Here is a 16,325-nt window from a genome sequence, read left to right as displayed (position 1 = left end):
GCAATAGACTAAAAATGCTGAGAAGAAATAAAATATACTCAGGTATACAAAATCTGTAACAGTACCTCTAAGTCTACAGGGAACTATATGATACAGGCTATATGAAAAAATTTGTGGTCGTATCATGTGATCTCAAAACAAATAAGGAAAGGGTTGTAATTACGTGTGGCTTTCTAGCAAGGACTGGAGCATTAATTCTTGGACGGGGTCCCACTCTGCTAGGTACTATTCGTATAAACCAAAAGTCAGACCCTGCCCTCAAACAGCTCACAGCAGAAGATAAGCAGCAACACGTGCAAGGAACTAATGAGAACAGATTAGTCACCATGCAGGGCTGGCAGTGGTCTCAGGATAGAGCTCCTAACCACCATTGGATTTTTGTAGGCATCATCAAGACAAGTTGAAGCATGACTGGTTTTTCAGCCTGCGCTTCAATTCCAGTTAGAACTTGCTCAGTGCGAGCGTCATTGGGAGTCATCGTTTTAGGCTGCCCTTACTCTTTCCCTTCATGCTGTCCATTAGTCTCTTCATCACCACCTTTTTAGTCAGATGAAGACGCACAGTATGTACATGTCATACAAACTTTCTTGATACCTGCCTACCTTGAGCAAGACACTTCAGAGTCAGCAATGGTGCTGCAGAAGACCTGGAACCCAATGGAGACTAATGAACTCCTCCCAAGAGCAATCTTACGTGTGGACGTACCTCCTTGCCACACTGTGCCTCCACACTCTAATGAAATAGTGATATCCACTCTGGGACAACAATTTAAGTGGCAAAAATTAGCACCTACATTAGTCATTTGCTTCAAATTCAGGTTTTGAAATCCAAATAGGACCACCTAAAGTCAGGATTCCTTTAGAACTGGTGGTAGGAGTCTGCATCACTGCAAATAAACGACCTAATTTTCAACCCTACACTAATTTAAAACTTCCCATAAGAGAAAATCGACATCCTCAAAACTTTAAGGTAGAATGCATTATTTTCTGCCACAAGGTGTAGAAGGAAGAAGTTATTTCTGCTTCCCCAGCCATTTTAGTAGAACTGTAACAGCAGATAATCTGCTGCTTTAGCAAAGAACTGCTCAAGTTTCTTATATGCTACTTCAATTCCACAGATCACATTAATACGGCTATTAAACTTTGGAAAACATTTTTCTTCCTGGGTAACAATAAGGACAACATCTGTAGAAACAGCAACTACTGTTGGTTCAAAATACTGAAAGCAGAAATCACAGTTCTCATGTTGGGGTGAAATTGGCTTTGAAAGAAAACACAGGTCTACCTTCACTCATGGTGAACAGAAGCTCATAATCAAGTGAAGGGGCATCCCTCCACTGCAGCAGCACTTTCAATAAACGCTACTATGCATTCTTAAGGAGTATTTTAAGAATGACGTATTTTCTACCAAATGCATGACAATACTGAGAGCAGAAATGATGGACTAAGAAAGTTTGCCTTATTATCCTTATAATAGCGTAACGACTGAATGTCTGAGTGGAAGAACAGAGAGATTATTCTTAAAAGAAGAACAGGCAAAAGTTCTCTGAAATTTGCAGAAAGCATTTTACTGATTGAGAATAAAAAAAAAAACAAACAGATGCAGCACGAGACCTGTTTTAGAAAAAGAAGCATGGAGACATACTCAAACATATCCTTTCCTACTAGTGAAGAGTCTTAGAATAAAGGCATCACAAAGAAACAATCATTTTAAGAGATGCCATACATTTTACAGACATGCATCTTATTTTCACGTGTAGCAAACATCAGATGAAACTGCTACTATACCTATGCTCATTCTGTGCATGTGATCGATGCATATCCCACTACGAAAGAAACAAAACAAAAGCTATGCGCGGTAACTTTCAAGACAGATTTCTAATGACATAATACTTACATCTACATCTAATAAACCAGTGGGGACATTTGATTCGTATCTGCTTGCCCCTAACCAGCTGGAAAAATTTTTTTCTGGATTCCCATAGTTAGGCATTGGTAAACTGAGCTCTTTTTTTGCACTATCTGCTTGTATGTACTTCTCCATATAACTTGAAAACTTCATATCTGAAAGAGACTGGATCACAAAAATAAAAATTAACAGTCATTCAGCAGTTAATTCATGAAACACAACCATGCAAAATGTTGTTCATCTTTTATTACCTCAGGTTTTTGAGGCAGGCTGAATGGCCCAGAAGCATCCTGTTGTAAAAAAGGTATCCCTGAGGAGTCTGATATAAAAGTTGTGTTATTTACTGAGGTCACAGATGGATTAAGCAGCTTTTCTTTAGAAGTAGATGACAGCAAGCTTGAGAAGAGTGAGCTTTTTTCCAGCCGGGATCTCTTGACTTCACCATCTGTACCATCCGTGTTCTCTTTCCCATTTATTTCCTGAGTAAAAGCAGGTTCTTCTCTACTACACGACTGAAGGGCTTTGAATATTATACTTTGCTCTGTTGATGCGCGTTTGGGCCTGACTCTGGCTATCGTTTCCAGACTTTGCATTTTCATTTGTTGGGTTGGTAACAGGTCCTGCACTTTTTCCCTTCTCAGTCCCAAACCAAAGGTAAATACACTAGGATCAAATACTTTCTCTAAATTGTCTTCATGAATCGGAGGCATTGCGAAGTGGGGTGCTGGGGATTTAGGAAGCTTTGACCTTTTCTTTTTCTGTGGTAAACAAACTGAGCTGTCCAAGTTTTTTATTGTTTCAGCAAACTTCTTCATGTCGGTCGGAGAATCAAAAACAGCATCATCTTCAGCAGAGCCATTACAAGTTTTGCTAGGGCTCTCTGGGGTATTACCGCTGTGCTCCGACATCACTACACCATTGAGACTGCTGCCATCATACTGCTGTGCTGCATAGGTCAAATCTCCCAGCTTTGCATTTTTATCTCCATTTTCCACCTTCTGAGATTCTGGTCTACAAAGCTGATGAGATTGTAGAGGATATTTATCACCATTGCAGGGCGATAAGACTTCCGTGCCTGGCAGTACCTTCTCTTCATTTCTGGGGAGTTCTGAGCTTGTGTTATTTTGCTGGTAGTAAATATCATGAACGCTTTCATTTTTAACAGGCGAGTGCAAAGATGGTTTAAAAGGAGAACTTTCCTTTTTAGCTGCGCTTAATTCAGGATCAGGTTGCTTCAGAGAGGCACCACTAGCTTCAATTTTGCTGCTTTGGTTAAAAAGGGATATTGCAGCTTTTACTTTAAGCTCTGTTCCTTTCCCAATGTCCTCATAAGCTGCAGAGCCTTCTTCATTTTTGACTTTTAATTCTGCAGTTCCATCTTTCTCAGCTGTGCCATTCTCACATAACTTCTGGCGACTGTTTTGCTTATTTAATGTTTTATCAGGCTGTTCGCTTTCCTTAGGTTGTTTTCCAAATATCAGCTTTGCTCTACCAACAAACGTGCTTGGTACAGCATTATTTTTTGAAGCAGAGCTATCAGCAGGCCTCTGGCTCTGATTGGCACATTTATTTTCAAACAAGGAAATTTTGTTGGCAATGCTGTTGTTATTTTTATTAACTGGTTTTTCAAGAGTATCCTGCTCACTTTCTAAACTGTCTTGATTTGTAGGCGCTTTAAAATTCAGCTCTACGTTCTTCGGTTTGGCCGGGCTATGGGAGGCAAAGCGATACACAGTTACATCTTTCAGTAATCTTAAAGAGACTTGTAACAGTTTGTAAAACTACAAAATGTAGCATTAAGATGATTTTCCTACAATCATAATCAGTTTAAATTTCAGTATCTGAAAAGGAATTCAAAAAGTCAAAATAATTAAACACTAAATAAGGAAAATACATTTCAAATGTAAGTAATTATTTAATGCTCAGCAAAACAAAGATGCAGAAACACAGCAGCCTACAGCATCTGCAAATGAGGCAGAGAACTACTTATGACTGACAGAAATTAAAATTTAATAGTGAACAGGCAGAATAAATTACACGCATGCAATTCCCTGCAGAGTTTAGGAAACAAATCCCAATTCATTAAGGTGATAATGAGTTGGTTAACATTAGAATATACCTCTCCAACAAGTTTTGAAGACATCTGCCCAGATTCTTTTCAGTCCTTGCACTGCAGAAGCAACCATAAATCAAGTGAGAAACCTCTTCTGGATTCATTACTGCTGGTAGAAAATATCACAATCCCCCGATCCACTGCAACTGCTCATCACTGTTTTAACCATTAGCCAATACCGCATGGGAGGACTCTCCCATTTCCCTCAGGTAAAGTCAGCTAACATTTTAAATAGTGTAAACTAACCTTGCTGATTTTACAAGAACTGAGTTGGGAAATACTTGTAAAATCTTATTTAACAGAGTGGATAGAAAAGTGCATACTAGGAGGCCACAGCACATATGACTTGCCTACTATTGCAGAAAGCTGGTGACGCACATCTCCTTCATCAGAATGTCTACATTCAAAGAAAAGCCTTTGTCCGTGTCACCTGCTACTGCAGGTGTGTGAACAACTGAGAAGAAGCAAGACATGTCTTCAAAATTTATCAGCCAGAAGTAAGGAGTGCCAAGCAGCCCACCAGCATCTCAAAGTCAGACCTGCTCTCCACAGAGGAATCCAGAGACATTCAGCAGTAACAGAATGCACAGAAACAAAATCTAAAAACAGCGGGAGATTAAAGAAACTCGCTTGCAGGGGCCTCATATGCTCTACCAATTATTCTTGTACTCACTGGTTTTGTTCTTCACCTACACAGCTGTTTGCTGAGCTGTGACAGAGCTCTTCAGTCCAGTGAAGAAGGGTGAGGTACAACTGAGTTATCACAAACCTAAAAACTGAATCCACTCCTTCCTTCTCTCCCTCAAGAATCCCTCTCAGGTAAGAAAGTAAACCCTACCAAAACATCTTCACTGTAGCAACTTTTCTTCTTGGGAGAAGCACAGGCAACAAACTTACTGTGAGAACAGAAGGAACCCCAAATCAGCTGCCCAAGAAACTATGCAGAAAGTAACTGCTGAAATCACTGCGTATTTCAGGAGACTTCCTGACAGTGCACAATGCTTGCTCAATTGCTCTTAACTGGAATGTTCTTACAAAGAACACAAGACAACAACAACAAAAAAAGATAAAGTGAACTTACAAACACCTGACTGACTGTACCTCAAACAGAAGCTAAAGAAAAAGCAATTGGAAAACTGAAGTCTAGAGGCAGGAAAAAAAAAAAAAAAAAAAACATTCTTGAGACAAATAAGGTGTGAAACTATCAGACAACAAATTTCAAGATATCTACACCCTATTTTCTTTTGCAGTAACTTTTGAAAGATGTTACTTTACTTTTTTTTCTTTTTTTTTTTTTCTGGAAATGTAAATAAGTTGAAAGGGATCTCTGATGATCATCTAGTCCAGCTTGCCACTCAGCAGATGCAGCTTCAATGTAAGATCAAAGTTGCTGAAGGTTTTGTCTGACCAAGGGCTGAGTATCTCCAAGGATGGAAAATCTGCACCCTTACTAGCTATGGAAGCACTGAAGCAAGTCATCCACTTGCCCTATGAATTATTTTTACCTTATGTTCCATTGGAACTTACTTGTTGCAACTTGCAACTAAGCTGCTGTCCCTCCACTGAAAGATCAGAGAAGAAACTGCTCTGCCTTCTCTAATGCCTCTGTGGAGATGATGGTGGGATCTACACACATCCTTCTCTGCTAAACAAAGCAAAGTGCTTCAGCTTCTACCCGTACGTAATGTACCCCAGTGACACTATCTTAATGGTACACTGAAAGACTCGTTCCATCTTGTGAAAATCTCACTTGTACTGAGGGTAGCAGGCTAGAAGGACTTCTGCTAGAAGGATGCACTAGGGGAAGAAGTTATATTTTCCTTCTACTTGTATTTTCAAGAGGTATCACTAGCACCTGGTAATTTAACAGATTCATTTCCATACCCTCCTCCTGTCAGTCTGTCACTTGCACTACTACATGCGTTTCAACACAACAAACAACACATCTCCCTAATAAGATCCTTCTTTCCTTGTAAGTCTTGACACAAGCAAGCGCAATGGTTAACACTGATAGTTATCAGCCACACCTAAAACTTATGTCAATGAGCAACGAACACCTCAAAGGTATAGTTTCAAGCTTTGCAAATTTACACACAAACAACTGCTTCGGCAACCTGTATTTTACTCTGCAGTATTTTTGCAGAGCAGCAGACAAACAACTGATGCTGAAGAGCAATGAAAAGCTCAGCCTTGCAGGTCCGTCCACCACAGCCAGTCACGTGCAGCTAAGCCTTTCATTTTGCCACTGAGGAACGCTGATGTTCCACACCGAGGAAGGCTGATTTTAAATATAGCTGAAGGACGCGTCTCTTTGCAAGTACTGAATTTCTAAGCTTGTTTAAAAGGTGGAGAGAAGCTGTCCGAGTGTCCTTTAATTTCCCCTGCAGCATGGGAGAAAAAACACTGGAACACAGATTCGAATAATGGTTCAGACACTTTCTTACAGACAGCCCAGTACAGTTCATCATTTCCACCCACTGCTGGCCAGAAACAAGCAAGCACAAGTGAAATACCAATGTCCTTCTCTTAGGCTATACCTTGCAGCTAACCTGTGTGAGCAAGCAGTTAAATCTCCTCTAATATAGTCATAAATTGAAGGTGACTCATATACTTGAAGCATACTGTTCAAACGACCTCATCAAACACGTAACTGATGCCAAAACATCAGACTGAGGCAAGCAAAGTAAAATAACATGCTAACAGAGCAGAAGAATTCAATGAGTGGGCATAGGCACAAAGGCAGCTACAAAACCAAGTCTGAAAATCAAAAATGACAACTAAAGTCAAGGCTGATGTGTTTAGCAAAACCCCAACAGCTGCCTGAGCTTTTATGTGCTGAGAGGTGCCATTAGTCTAAGTTTAGTCTCAGGCCTAGTAAGTTCCTCTTTCAAAAGCTAAAGGCAAAAGTATCCTGTGACTCCCAAGTTTCAATGAACACAAAGACATAAAAGGAGCAAAGACAGGAACTGCTATCATTATTTGCTGAGAACTGGCAAAAACAACTTCTTAAGGAGTACTTCTCAATAACTTCGATTCTCAGAAATGACATCATGTCATCTGTAACAAATGTCACATATTCTTTAATTGAAAATTAGTTTGATTATTTCAAATTCATTATATAGGAGGGAAATGAGTCTCTCATTGCCCATCTTCATTCAAATGAGTGATTTCCTGTTTTACAACTTAACTCACATCCAGGTTTATAGCTTAACATGCTTTCAAGGATGACCAGAAATTACATCAGATAATCCGACTGTATCGATTTATCAGGCTAAAGAAATTGTGTGATTCTGTGCAACAGTATCTACCAGGAGCATCGTGAACCTGCAGAACACAGCAGTCCCCACCCTGGGCTAAAGTTCTTGGAGCAGCAGATAAGGTCAAGACACAAAGCAGCATACAGTCCACACTGCCAGGTGAGAAAGAACAGGCTTTCATCCATTAAAGCGAAGTCTGTCAGAAGGGGTACTTGTCTAGAGTATAGCAGAAGATAATTCTCTGTGCAACAAACTAAACAGATACCCAGACAAACAAAATCCAGCCATGCAAGTGCTTGTAACTTCATCATCATTAATGGTACTGACACAAGGAGAAAAACATGCAGGCTACTTGCATTCAAATTTGTAAAGATACAAAACTGCAGTGTTGAACATCTGTGAGCTCTGTCGCCAGATGACACAATGGCATCGTGTACAAAAATCACCACAATTTAACTACGAATGAGGTGTTTTCGATCCAAATAGAAAGGTACAAATCAGAGGTAGCATTTCACAAACTGTGCAAAGAAAATATTCCTATCATCTCTATACTTTGCAGACGTGGGAAGCATAACTGGAAGTATATGTGGTTGTTAAGCTTTAATGCTGAACTTTCTTGAACCTCTAGCACAAATGAAAGGCAACTCGTGGACTCTGACACGACCTGTAAGTGAATGCACCACAAAGAGGAAAGCAATGCTGCCTATTACATACCCATGAAAACCAAACAATAGAAATGACAAGAACAATAAAATGATTCACAGAACAAAACCATTGGTAGTCCAGGAAATCAATAGCTGGAATCCTACTAATGATCACACTGCAAGTAACAAATACATCCACATCTTCCTAAGGAAAGCAAAGATCACATCTGCTTGACAGAGAACAACTGCTTCAGAAATAAATCACGCAATCTAACTATGCATAATTCTGCAAATGCCTGATCTAAATCCCATGCATAAGAATTTACATCCTTTGTCCTACATGTACTTATAAAGACAGCTAAATGCATTCAAATTTCTGGAGTCAGATTTATCATATAATTTGAAGTACCAAGTAAGCTCTACACTGCATCCTTCATCCCTTCATAAAATAACTGCTGAGCAGAATTGCTCCTTTTTCAAAGAATAACCTGAACACCTTCCTTGGCCGTGGGTTTTAAAGTACAAAATCTTTAAGAAGATCCTCCATTGGCTACAAACAGCAAAATCACATGAAGGTCAGTGAGAGCCAAACTAACCTGAGCAACAAAAGGGGTAACGATGACAACAGAGCAGCTTTTACTCATGTTAAAATATTCTATATAACAAAACAGACATACAAAGAAATGACCTAGACACGAATTATTCTTCTAACACATGTATATTACAGCGTTAGTTAGGTGTAAATATGATTAAAAGAAGCAGTTCTTAATTGAAAATAATCTAGATAGCAGATACATAGCCAGTGCTCCTATATAATCCTAAATACAGATGCTGGCAAAATTACAGCTACAAGGGTAAGGTAAACTGTAGTTATCTTACTTACAGGCTAATTTTTGTTGTGACTATTCTGGAAGCATCCAAACTCTTCAGCTTGAAGCTGTCTAAATCAGAACTTGTCTGTCTCTCAGCTGGCATACATAGGTCTCCATTTTTAATCTTATCAGTACGCAAGAAAGCTCTTCCATCAGAATCATTACCATGCTTTTCTGTCTTGGTTTCATTTCTGCCTTCAGCAAATACCATGGTGTTGTCTTCTGCCTTACTGGACAAGGAGACTTTGGGAGATTCCAAGCTGTCTTCCCCAAAAGCCCCAGGTAGAGTTCCTTTTTCCTGCAAAGTTCTTTTTGTCATTGGGTTACTCTCCGTTGATGCTAAAGGTTGCCTTTTTGAGGAGTAATCTTTCATCTGACTCTTCAAACCAGTGGGGGAAGTAGGAACAGCATCCAACTGATTCTTTTTATAAGACCTTCTCCTTGCAGGGGTTGTGGTTGAAGCATGTTGTTTACCTTTGTCAGCTTCAGTCTTGGACGTGCCTTTGTGAGCAGATCCAGCTTTTAGGTCTGGATTATTACCTGAAGAAAAGGAATTCCGTTCAGGAGTCTGTTGAGGAGACTTCAGTTTTCTTTCTGAGGTTATTACCTTGTCTGGAAACCCCTCAGAAGATGCATCATCCTCAAAAACAGAATCTTCTCTCGCAGTATTCTCCGTCTGGTTTCTCTCTCCATTTGTGATGTCACTAGATGACTGAGATTTTCTCCTTTTCCCAGATCTTTTACTAGAAGATTTCTTATCCATTGTGTCCGAGTCACCACAATTTTCTTCCGATATAACAGTCACGGGTTCATTAAGGAGTTCGTCTGTTTTTCTAAGATAGATATCAACTGTTAACACTCTCGCAGGCTGTGGGTGTTCACTTGCTAGAGTTTCCGGCTTGTATAGCAAATCCTTTGGCTTTGCATGCCCAGGCTCTTCAGACACCCACGTGTTCACCAGATGCTTGTGGCTTAAGATACTCTTTTCTAAGTCTTCGTTAGACAAATTCCTCAAACTTTTTATAAAATCTGGAGTTGTGGAATTATTTATATCTGTGACTGACCCCTTCTCTGGTTCCCGGGTGTCCACATTCAAACTACTCTCAAAGAAAGAGTTTTTAATGGTTTCGCTGCTGCTGCTCCAGTCTGGTGACCACTCACTGTCAGAGGATACTCCTCGACCACTCCATTCTGAAATGGTATCGTGGTATAGAGGTCCTACTTGCCCACTGAAACTATATTCTCGTGTCTCAGGAACGACACTCGTGTTTCTCACTTGCTTCTGTACCGGAGGAGATTCAGGACCTTGCTGTATATGTTTACAGTAAATGGGCTGCGCTGTGTGAGGCGAAACTGACCTCTCTCCTTTCCAATGAGAAGTGTGTTCTAATGAACTTTTGACATTTTTCCTTTTCCCTGTACCAAACAAATTTCCAAGTCTTTCCAAAACTGGTTTCTTTTTATGCTCTTCTTTGGAACAATCTGGAAATTGTGAGGAGGACTATTAAAAAAAAAAAAAAAAAAAATTGGTTAAGGTCAAAAGTGTTTGTTTAATAAGCACATTTGTCTTAATTTCATCTTGAATTTAAAAGGATACGATGAATAGGAAAACAAAGCAAAACCAAGACAAAAAACACATACTAAATGATACTAGCTCTAATGAAACAAACAAAAAACCCTCAAAACACAATTAAAATCCCAAGATTCTCCTTATGCCTTTGCCTGTGTTTGTTTACAACACTCTTACCTTGCCCTACAATAGCAGCGTTGTATGTCCTAGATCTCAAACTATTGCACAATTAGTTAACATCACCTGAAGTAATAAAGTATTCTGGCGTTGGTAGGGCTGGGGAAACACATTGCTTGGTCAAAATCACAGCGTGGAGTTTGCAAAAAAAAAAAAAACGGCATGGACTTGAACTGTCCATATTGGTTGACAGTTTGGAGGCTGCTGGTGGTAGAAATGAGCGTAAGCTACTTTTCTTACGTTTCATTTTTTACTTTTTCCTTAACGAAAGCTCAAAACAACAGGAGCCACTGCATCATTCAATGAGCATTGCCGGGTCAAACGCTGCCCTGCATCACTCCCCGTGAAGTTTTCCCTTACAACTTCTAATTAACATGGTAAACAGGAAACACGCAATAGCATTACCGAGCACAGAAGCCTATTTGCATTTTAATATATTAGCACTTTTTACATGCCGGCACGATGAATACGTGTTTTGAGCTGTTGTATTTCCAAACGCCGCGGATGTTTCCTACTCCGTCCCTTCGCCCTACCCGATGCTCTCCACGCCGGCTGCCGCCGAGAGTTATCAGGGCTTCCTTTCGCCCGCAGACGCCGCGCTTCCCTCCCAGCGCCGCGCCTTTCCCTCACACCCGGGCGCGGGACGGCTGCGGGTTGGCTGTCGGTTGGCTGCCGGTTGGCTGCGGGCCGCGCTCCCGCTCCCGGCACAGACGGGGCAGCGCGGCCGCTCCTCCCCGCCCTCGAGGACGCCCACGGGCACCCGCGCCCTCCTCCGCCCCGCGCCCTCGAGTCCGCCGCCGCTGTTCCCCTGCCCGGGACGGGGTGAACGACGGAAAGGAGCCGGACTTCACCCATCCCCGTCCCGGCCGCCCCCATTCCGCCCGGCTCCACAGCGCAGCGCCTCCCCGCCTCGCCCCGCCGAGTGAGGCCCCCCACACTCACCGCCCAGCGCGGCCCGGCTCGGAGCTGCCCCGCACGCCGCTACCCCGGCGCCGGCCGTCTGGGCGCTCCGCCTCCGCCCGCCCCCGCAGCGCGCCCCGGCCCGCCCCGAGCCACCGCCTTCGCCGCGGGCAGCGGCTCTACCTGGCCGGGCCGCCTCCGCCGGACGGCGAGGAGGGGACGGGGTGCCAGGCGAGAACTGTTAGAGGCGGCGGAGGACGAGCGGGCGGCCGTCCCGCAGGAGTTCGGGCGGCGCGGTGGCGGCTGCGACGTTATTGAGGGCAAAACGCCGCCGCGGGCAAAACCGACGCGGTGCTGATACCGAAGGACGAGCGCCAGGGAAGGCGGGCCGGGCTCTGCGCAGCCCCACCTGCGGAGAAGCGAGGCGAGGCGGCGCTGCCGTCCCGACACCCGCTGCCATGGGCTGGGCCCGGCCTCCCCCGGGCCCGGCGGCGCGGAGGTGCCGAGACCCGGCGATGCACGCCCGGAGTGGCGGCCGGGGCCGGGCCCTCCCGGCAGATCCGAGTTCAAAGCCCCGCGGGGCGATGAATCGCATTTTCCGCCTCACAGCCACGGGCCGGCGGGCGCGGCTCCACGCCGCCTGTGCCGCCGCCTCGGCCCGCCCCTGGCGCGCCGCCCGCGGGCCGGGGCCGCCGGGGGCAGCGCTGTGGGGCCTGGGGTGGTGGTTCGCCCCACGCCCGGGCGGCTCCCCCCTGCCTGCCCCGTCCCCGGCAGGGCCGGCGTGAGAATGACTCCGCTGCCTAATGGAGCCGGCGCTCTCCCCGGGCGCTCAATTAGTATTTAATGTTTAATGAATGCTAAACTAGTCCTCTTCTAATTAACGCTTAATGACTTAAATGAAGTGGAACAGCTTCGTCAGGAAGGACCACCACGCAAAGTCCTGCTCGGGCTCAGCGCGGAGGCGGAGAGACACCGGGTCAACCCCTGCGGCCCGGCCCACAGCGAGTCACCCTCCGGGGCAATTTAAAAGATCGGGCGTTTTTTTTGCGCAGTAGGTGACTTATTTTTGCATAATCAGCAGAACAGCTGCTGGCCTCTGTTCTCAAACTCCTCCAAGTGTGAGGAGTTATAAAATGCTCCTGGATGGCTCCACCGAGCCTATCTGCTACTGGTGACACTGTATGCAGAAAGTAAGTTTTCCCAAGCACCCAAAAACTTTAGAAAGACCTAAAATGCAGAAATTCACAGTTGGCACATCATACCCCAACAAAACAAAAATCCATGAGACCCCCTGTCCTTGCCTGCTTTTCTTCAGTATGTTGCCTATACAACTGGTAAGCAATTGTACCCCTACTCCAGTCCTGTCTCTGTGCACATAGTGACCCCACTGGCAGCTCTCAAATGGGCAAATTAGTAATCATGATCCTTCAAGTTTTGGTGGTTTGTTTTCTACATTTTCTTTTATGTATTTGTAGAGAGAGTGACATAATCTGCAAATGAGAAAACTTGATGTTTGTTGTTTCCCTCCCTTCAGTGACTGCTTTCAACCAGCCAAACCAAAACATTCAATTAAATGAAGAGGAACATTGAAGGCTGCATAAAGTTCATACACCTCAGACGGTTTAGGTGCTTTTGTGATAACAAAACCAGCTGTAAATTTCCCTATCACATAAAATAATCTTGTGTAGCATAGCCCAATTAGTATCTGTTTATTATTATTATTCCTATTCTGCAAATGCATTGCCAGTACTAATTAATTGTAAGGAAGGTATAAGGACTGAACATCGTTTGTTATCTAAAAAAAAAGTAAAAATGAGAAATTTGCACAACCAATTAAAGCAAGCCAATAAGCAATGAGTAATAATGTCTCTGAAAACCCATAGTAATTGCAAGTGTGAGGAGGATGCACTATATTAGTCATGTTAAAAACTGCCAGAAGACCAAAACAGGGGAAATTTAACCTGATTATGGTTTCAATCTGCATGTTACTATTCAGCTAAAAAATAATTGTGGGTCCTCTAAATAACTTGGGATTACATTATCAACCTGACAGCCATTATTACACTTGCAGTCAAGCTTTGGGTTTGCAAGATTACATTCGGAAAAAATTAGTTATTTGAACTGTGGATCTGGATTTCTCACTTCCCAGCGGTTGATTTTCATAAAGTCCATGGGAACTTAATTATCTTTGAGACGTCTCCCCCTTTCAAATGTAGTTTAAACTGTCCAACGAGTTCAAAAGGTGTTGGAAGGAAAGGAGTAGGGATAGCCAGCCAGTCCAGTCACATAAGCCTTGTTTCCTCAGGGAACAAGGCTGGATATTTTTGCTTGATCTTGAAATAGCTGCCCTATGTAAACTGTTTTGAAGTAATTTCTTCATACAAAGTACTTTAATTACATACGGCTCTTTCAAAACACATAAAAGGCCAGGCACTTGCCCTGAAGAGCTTGTATTTTAACTCAGATAAATGTAGATGAGCCAGTATTGCCAGTGCAAGAGGGCACAGAGACCAAGGTTCTCAGGATACGAATACGTGGGGCTAACTTGGCAGAGCACAACAAATAAATATTTGATTTTCAGACAGCAAGAAATGTCCTTTCTCTGCTGAACAGGCTTTTTCAATGTGTTTCAGCTTAAGCATTCTCAACATGGAGAAATTAGTCATTTCAGACATTCCCGATCAAAGGCTACAGCAGTGTCAACTTTCAAGTAAAAAAAAAAAAAGGTGAGCCTGTGTCCTTGGACAGAATGCAGGAAACTGTTTCAAGTATACTGCAGCAGTCTTTCAAGTTGTGTTCTAATCTGAAAGCAAGATGCTTTCTTCTTAATCAAGAAATGTAAATCTTGTTCGTGTTTATATTCATACCTCTTTATGTTAGCATCAAAATATTTCCTCTGTTTTTGGCTGGGGTTTTTTTTTCCCTTTTTTTTTTTTTTCCCCTTTCTCATTAACTAATGTAAGATGCCACAGCCAAACCCCTAATTTAACCAAGTAATTAAACATGTGCTTTGCTGGTCTCCAGTGGAGAGTATGCATAAGCAACTGTGATTTGTTGAATCAGAGCTTCAGGCTCAGTCTTGAGGGATCAATGGGGTGTTATTTTGCTAGATTACTTCATCTGAGTCAGTTGAACATGACCAAGAACACTTCTTAGGGCATACATTATAGAAAAAAGTAGTATTTTTACTAGTCATTAGCAGGCCGTGGTAACTAATAGGGGGAAATATCTAATGTGGATAGTTCTCTTGCAATTTAAATGTGTTATTTGATAGCACATGTTAGCATTCAGAGCGGAAAAAAAACCCAAACAAATATTTAGTGACGTGTAAATTTGGCTTTGTCATTCACTAGAAGAGCATAGATTTCAAGTAACATGCAAACTTTTCATACCCCTCTACTTTGAACATTTCTGATACTATAGGTACCAGCCTTCTAAGTTAATACTGGAATGCCAGGAATTTGAGATCTCTTTAAATCCGTACTATCATAATTCTTACAACCACAAGAATCAGAAAGTCTCAGAGTTCTATCAGTCATACGGTATCCCAAGAAGTGCATTAGCCAAGAACATTTAAATGAACTACTACTCTTCAGGCTATACTGTTCTTCACAGTGATTGACTCAAATGTTCAACATTTGCAGTGCTAGGCTTTGTCAGGCTGAAAACTTTGCTGGAGTATTGTTGTCAAAATGTGCTGTAAAAGTAGTACAACGACTAGAAGGAAAACTGTAAAAATAAAAGCTAAGAGAAGAGCCTGAGCAGCATAAGAGCCACTCAATATCCTGCTTCCAGTGCAACTGAGGGAAGACCACCCCACTCTCCCACTTCTCAGGTGAGTGCCCTAACTACTGGTAGAGGGAAAAAGGGAGTTGTAAACAGAAACGAAAGCTTGCTGGTTTTGCTTGTGCTCTTATTTAAAAAGCATGGGAAAAAATAAAAAAACAAACCATTGAACCCGAAACAGTTTGGAGAATTTTGTGATCATGAAGGAGAAAAAAAGCAATTATATTTCAAGTTAACCTAAATGATTTCTACTTTTACCTGATCATCAGTAAACCGGATTTGAATCACTTCAATTCACTAGAATAACTTTTCCTTGTTTATGATCCTTCACAAAGTCACAGAAGAAGGGTTACTATTATAAATACTCTATCCCACATGCTGCCTTCCTCCAAGTAACAAAGCTTTGGCACCCACACGTTACACATTTTTAGCATTTCTTTTAAATCCATCAGATTCCAGGTTGACAGTTTCCTCTTCAGACGCAGAGAAAGAAATCCGCTGCAAATGTAACATGTAACATGTAAAATGTAACATTCCAAGCATGGAATTCATTCCCTCCGTCTTATGTAAGAGTAACATCCATCTACTGCTGTTTCTAACAATTTCACTTTTACCTGAGCTCTTTATACAGGGAATGCAGTTCCAGAGACTGGGGAACTTATCTGAGTAACCAGGGAGCTATAAATACAAGACTACTGAGCAGAATGCAGTGAAATGAAGTTTTTACTGACAGTCGTCTTTTTCCATAAACTACCTAGGTGTCCTATTTTCCACTACAGATGTTCGAGAGAACAGGACCTGTCTGTTTCCAATTTATTTGTTCACTGTTAAACTAAATCTGTCGTTCAAATGTATACTGAAAATTGACCATTTTGCAACAGCATCTAGAATAACGCTAATATTGAGTCTACATGTTTCACTGACTTTTTTTTTATAAAGGAAATATTCAGCTCATGAAGCAGACATGTAAGTATAAATTCTGTATTATTTCTTAGATGCCAAAATAAGATATTTATATATTGAATATATATATATAAATGAGCAATCCTGGAAGCAGCAAATTGTGCTCAATCAAACAAATAGAATTACTTACAGAAA

At 42.1% G+C, this 16,325-nt stretch overlaps 1 protein-coding gene across 2 annotated transcripts in view; it reads right to left on the bottom strand.

The window, feature by feature from the left end:
- The window catches only part of CRYBG1 (crystallin beta-gamma domain containing 1), a 42,532-nt gene extending 32,242 nt beyond the window's left edge, over window positions 1-10,290 (bottom strand). Inside the window, exons 1-4 of one of the 2 annotated variants that reach the window (XM_042891809.1) lie at window positions 8,806-10,290; window positions 4,028-4,078; window positions 2,160-3,618; window positions 1,897-2,073 (exon numbers count right to left, since the gene is read on the bottom strand). In XM_042891809.1, coding sequence (XP_042747743.1) covers window positions 1,897-2,073; window positions 2,160-3,618; window positions 4,028-4,078; window positions 8,806-9,557 — 2,439 coding nt within the window. In that variant the 5' untranslated portion in view covers window positions 9,558-10,290. The remainder of the gene's footprint in view (window positions 1-1,896; window positions 2,074-2,159; window positions 3,619-4,027; window positions 4,079-8,805) is intronic. The other variant, XM_042891818.1, reaches the window with a different exon arrangement.
- Between the last annotated feature and the right edge of the window lie 6,035 nt (window positions 10,291-16,325).

The sequence above is a fragment of the Lagopus leucura genome, unplaced genomic scaffold (assembly GCF_019238085.1).
Source record: "Lagopus leucura isolate 7727_CA_CO unplaced genomic scaffold, USGS_WTPT01 Super-Scaffold_73, whole genome shotgun sequence".
Lineage (NCBI taxonomy): Eukaryota > Metazoa > Chordata > Aves > Galliformes > Phasianidae > Lagopus > Lagopus leucura.
The sequence above is the reverse complement of the archived record's forward strand: the minus strand, read 5'-3'. Positions and strand labels throughout refer to the sequence as shown.